This window comes from Micrasema longulum, unplaced genomic scaffold (assembly GCF_059751315.1).
Source record: "Micrasema longulum isolate JH-2025_06_02 unplaced genomic scaffold, ASM5975131v1 h1tg003253l, whole genome shotgun sequence".
NCBI lineage: Eukaryota > Metazoa > Arthropoda > Insecta > Trichoptera > Brachycentridae > Micrasema > Micrasema longulum.
The window spans coordinates 62615-68614 of record NW_028280337.1 but is presented as its reverse complement, the minus strand read 5'-3'; the positions used below and the strand labels follow the sequence as shown (position 1 = coordinate 68614).

Sequence of the window (6000 nt, the reverse complement as noted above, 5' to 3'; positions counted from 1 at the left end):
TAAATCGGTCTAGTAATTATTCAGTCTATCGAGGATATACATACAAACATTGCCTTATATATATATTACTCCATCAAAATTTTATTTAGATCCTTCTTCCGGAGAGGTCTTTATTATAATTTTGTAAAAAAGAAGAGACTTGTTCATGGGTTGTGAAATATCTCGGTGTGAGACCAATCTTTCCTGGCACCCTCTCTCGTCTCATTAACTCACCTGTCGTCGATCCCCATCATGTAGCCGATGGTTCTCCAGAAGTGCAGGTAGCCGTCGACTTCCTCCGCGCAACCGACCTGCATCCCCGTCCCGCGCGGCTTCAGGAAGCCGAACCCGTAGAAAGAGAACTGCGTGAGGACGAGGTCCCTCTGTGAAATGTGCCCACCGCCATTCCGCTGTGACGTCTTGCTGGCCCTCAGGTGCCTCGCGCGAACTGTCATCAGGGATTTCCAAGCGCTGGAAAGCGGTAGAAGTTAATTACCAAATGAAGATATAATGTAAACAAACCGTTTGTGCAGATAAAGCTAAAAGCTAACTCCTGAGACTTTGAGTTTCAGCTGTTCTGCCCTTCCTTGGTAGTCTTCCGGGCAGACGGCAAACGGCCGGGATTTCGTGAGCAATGGTGTAGGGGATTTTAGAGCTGTCGATTAATTGAATCATTAACGTAATCTCTCCATAATATATTTACTATGCAATGGGTATCGCAAATCCGTCTAACTTCTTGACTCTAGATTCTGCCTCTTTTGGGTTTCCCTGCGATTGCCTTTAGTACTTAATCAGAATGTCATCTCTGACATTCTGAGCAGTTATTTGGTTTTTCTATTTAGTTTTTCTATTTGGTTTTTCGTATTTTTTATTTTTTCTCTATCTATCCTCGCCTCTGTTGTATACACCATGATTTGGTCTGACACACGTTTTGTATATCCGATTTATGTTTCCAATATTCATGTGTTCATTGTACTATACGACATTTCTTAGGCATCCAGATGTTTACTGACTGAGATGTGTTCTCATCATCACTATGGCAGCATCATCTGCATGGCATGTGATGTTAATGACCTTATCTATCTTAGTGGATTCACATTTTTTTTTGTATTCTTAAAAGCGTTTTTTTGTGTATATTTATTCTACTTATGTAAGAAAAGGTTTTAGGCGTATATATTGTTGTTGTATATTTAGTTATAAAGGTGTTCAACTTGATTGTTTTTTTGTTGTTCTCAATATGTGTTATTATCTAAATGCTAATATTATTTACGTCCCGAATTGACTTGTTCTAACTCTTGGGAATGTAATCCAACGTATTTATACTTGTAAAATACTTTGTGTTATATGATTTTTAAATAAAATAAAAAATTGTGTCAATTTCTTTGTGCATTAGTGTAGGACACTCACGCATACACCAAAAAAACTGTTTACACTTAAGACAATAATTCAAATTATTTTTAATATAAGCGGACCCGACAGACGTTGTCCTGCCCGAACGTTAGCAAAATACTTTTCATTGATAAGTAGTACCAAGGTACTTGTTAATGGTTGAATTCCAAAACATAAAATAAATATTTTTTCAAATATGGCATTATTTTTGCAAACGTCGAACTCCGGTCCTTCCACCAACGGAGGGGAGTACTTATGTAAGAATACGATTTTAATATTATTTTAGTGAAACCAAAAATCCAGTAAAAATAAATAAATGTGTGGAAATTATAATCCTGCTGCGCAATCACATATTTGAATTTCACCGGTGTAAATATGGAAAATATTCAAAAACTGCTATTTTTGTTTATTTATTTATCATCTATCACGCTATTTATTGCATTTAGCCGGAGGTTGGCGAGCCAAATGTCAAGAAAATCAGTCGCCATAGTAATTGTAATTTAATGTTTACTTCTTGTATTAGATACTCTTTACTATTTTGCAAATGCAATGTTTTATTTTTTAAGGTAAACGCCGATATTCTGCCAATGAACTGTATTTATTTTCGAGGAAAACAAAAAACAAACTACACACGAGATTACACACGCGTTGACCTCTGACTGCGATAACTTAAGCATGTTCATTATTGTTCATCGCGATCGCTCAAATGCTTAGCATGTTTGAGATTAAGCTACTTGAGCAAAGACTCGGGGTAAGTATTTACCCTTCTCACGCGAAACTAACGGAAGCTAAATTTGTTGCACTATTGCAAAACATTTCGAGAAGGTGTTAAATCAATAACAGCATTTATCGATACTATTCCTGGCCGATTAACTTTCTTTCCCATCCTTGTGGTACCTACCCAACAACAAGGAAGAAATAGAAAATTAGAAGATTTGGATTTGAAATAAAACAATATAACATTTTGACACTTCACATACAATTGCGTAAAAAGCTCTAGGATTCGTCGCGCGTCGTTGTAAATATCGTTATAAATTATAGTGCATTTCATCATCCAGTGGTTAAGATTGAAGAACCCTCAAATCATATCAAAAGTAGGCATCCATTCCATGTCTCTATCCTTTCTTCAAATATTTCCCTATCACAAAACTGAACGAATTTCGTTTTTCATTTACAGTCCGCCTTTTCGTTTACAAAGGAACATGGAAGTCTAGGCATTTACAGGGCTTATGACCTGTCTGGCTGGTTTAAGTGGCTACTTTACACACTGCGTTACATTCACCATTCTGCCTAATTTTTTTTTATTATTTATTTTATTTAGTTGTGTGATTAACATGGTCTAATATATTATATTAACAACACAATATTTACATCTATACTTATTCTAACATTATTTATCACTATTATACACTTAATATCCTAATTTATAATATTAACTGTTTCATATGTACATTTTCATTAATTATATTCACTATTTACACTATATTACATAATATTTTTCACGTATATACTTTTTACATTTAATTTCAAATATATTTACATTTATTTCATTTTTTATGCTTTCTGGCATTTCCTCAAATAATTGCATTCCCTTGTACATAAGGCAGTTCTGGGACATTGCTCTTGACTATTAACTATTCCATCTGTTGACTTTTGTGAAGTAAAAAATGTAAATTTAAATGCCTAGACTTCCATGTTTCTTTTCAAAATGGTTTTCCTCTCTGTTGAAACAAATATATTTTTTAATTCGTCTTTTGTTGTTTTAAAATTTAAATAAACTCTGATAATATCATAAATACCTAAAACAACTTTGTTTTTAACCATTTTTTTTTCACCGACCGGTTTCAAAACAGATGTATTGGCAAAGCACGTTTATTATTTAGAAAACATGGAAAAAAATAAAATGGAAAATAATTCATTAGTTACGTAAACCTTGACGAAGAAGCTTGTTTACTTTGAAACCAGTGGGAAACCAAATCTGGGAGCAAAAATGGCATATTTGTTTGTTAAAATGAATGCATAAGTAAAGCTATTTTTATTCAAATATTTTAATTTTTCACTATGAATCCTTTGTTTGCTTTTATACCTAATTACTCATATCTGAACGGCACGCCTAATGATCATAATGGGTGGTTTAAATTTTCTAGGAATTGTTGATATTAAATACTGTACAAAACTCCCTTAATGCATTATAAACAAACGTTTTGGAAAATCCCACAAATTATATTACAATAACTCAAATTTCACAATTTCCGTAGAAAAAGAATTAAGAAACAAAAAATATTTAAATTCGTGACTTTTTTTTTATTGTTACTGATTATTGTAAGTAATTACTATAATTTAATGCGTAAAATGAAATTTTAATTATAAGACAACGATTTTATAAAACCCTAAAGAAATTGTATTTATTTTAATTTATTTTAATCTATATATCAAAAAGGCAATGTTCGAATGGTTGTCCTCGATGGACTCGATAACTACCGGACCGATGTACGTGCGGTTTTCAGATAAATGTACATCTTTGCCACGAGAAGGTTTACAGCTCTCAAAATCTTTAATTTATTAAGTACGAAAAAAGTAACGAACGTTAATGTTTTTTATCCATCACCATGGTTGCTTTCGCCGAGAATGCGGATACAAAAAAATGGACGGAGGTTATTCTTTTGTGTATAAAAAAAGCTGTTTTTTTAATGTTTACAAACAGCATTAGTTTTTTTATGGATCCCAGTCAGATTATTTCACTGAATTCCTTATAATTTCCACCTATTTATTTCTTGTTACTGGATTTTTGGTTTTACTAAAATTATATCAACTGAGATTCTATACATTTTTGAAAATCGCATTCCTGACTAAGTGCATCCCCGAGCAGAGTTTGACATTTGCTAAAAGAATTCTTTATTTGAAAATAATACATTATTTTATGTTTTGGAATTCAAAAATAAACAAGTACTTAGGTACCTACTTAAATTCAATTTTTGAGTATCTACATATTACTTTTAGATTTGGAATTCAATCATAAACAAGTACCTACTTACCAATGAAAAGTTACAACATCTTTTTTACGTTTATCCGAACGGTTTTTACAAAAGATTTTTTTAGTAAATTTTTGTAAGTATACTTAATTATGTTTAATTTTAAGAGAAAACGCGGTCTGACTTCTTCATACAACGTATGCACGTATTTTCTCTCTAAATTATGGCACTAGAAAAATGTTTTTTTTACAATAACAACAACAACAACAAACTATCACGCCGCTTTTCCGTAAGGGTAGGTAGAAAGGAAAGAACGCCACATCACTCTATCTTTGCATTCAGATCTCACTTCCTCTACATTCATAGATCTTCGCATGCACGCGCGCCGATTATTCTGACTTTTGTCAAATCCATCATCAAGTATTTGTTGGATTTGGTCATGCCATGTCTTTCTCGGTCTTCCTGTATTTTTGCATCTATGAAAATTCGCATTGTAAATATTTTTAGCCGTTCTTTCGTTTACCATTTGCTCTACATGTCCAAACCAGCCCAGAGCGCTGTTTTTTAAATTATAGATATTTACAATTGGCGAGTCCCTAAATGTTTCGTTTTTGAAAAAAAAATATTATTACGGGAACGAGATCCATTAAAAAAATCACAGTTTTATCTGCTGTCTTCGGGCGCACGGCGCACGGTATACAAATATAAATATTTTTGAAAAACGCAAAACGTACCAAAAAAGAACATTTTATTCTGATATTCTGTCAAAAAAATAAGAAAATCAGTTCAGTTTTGAGGTGCGGAAAACGGTAGAGCGGAACGTCGATTTTGTCTATTCTAACAAAATGCCGTTGTCTTTATGTTCGAACACCTATTCATCAAAATTCTCTGTCCTCACAATTTATCTAAACCGAAACACAAAAATAATCTTGTATACGAACATATCTTATTTGGACTAAACACAATAATTGATATCAAACTTTCGATTGTGTGCATTTAACCTTTTTTTTTTTTTTTTCAAACGTTTATTAGCATAAATAAACAATACATTCAGTAGAAAAATGGAACACTTAAGGTTAAACTTGCCAAAAAAGAGTCTAGCTCTTGTGTTTGGCAAGTTTACAAAATGACATAAAAAAAAACATAAAATGCAAAACCAAATAATAAAATAAATAAAAAATTAAACAATTTTAAAAATTGAGAAAATATAACACTAAAAAAATATTAAATAAAAACACAAAATTTGTAAACACGGGCACATATTAAACATACATCTATTTTTTTTTAAAACAGTTAATGTTAATTATGTCAAGAAGCTTTTCTTTAATTTATCCTTAAATTTTCCGTAATTTATTTCTTGACGTAGATTTTGTGGTAAATTATTGAAAAGCTTCCGTCCTATGTAAGTATAATGATGTTTGGCCGTGGTAGTTTTAATTCTCGGTAGAGCGAGGCATCCTGTTCTCAACCTTCCCGTAATACGGTCCGATGGGAGGCTCTCCTTACGCAGCTGGAGCATACAGCACTTTCCGTAGATATCCTCCACTCTTAAAACATTAAATTCTTTGAACAGTTCGGTAGTTGAGAACAAGGATGGTTTATAAAGTATTATTTTAATGTTTTTTTTTTGTAGAATTTTGTAGATTTTTTTTTGTAGAAA

At 32.3% G+C, this 6000-nt stretch overlaps 1 protein-coding gene across 1 annotated transcript in view; it reads right to left on the bottom strand.

Moving 5' to 3' along the window:
• Positions 1–213: 213 nt before the first annotated feature.
• Positions 214–6000, bottom strand: part of LOC148270931 (uncharacterized) — a gene marked incomplete at its 3' end in the record, with an annotated part of 29350 nt that continues 23563 nt past the window's right edge. Inside the window, exon 5 of the mRNA XM_088242030.1 lies at positions 214–450. Coding sequence (XP_088098156.1) covers positions 214–450 — 237 coding nt within the window. The remainder of the gene's footprint in view (positions 451–6000) is intronic.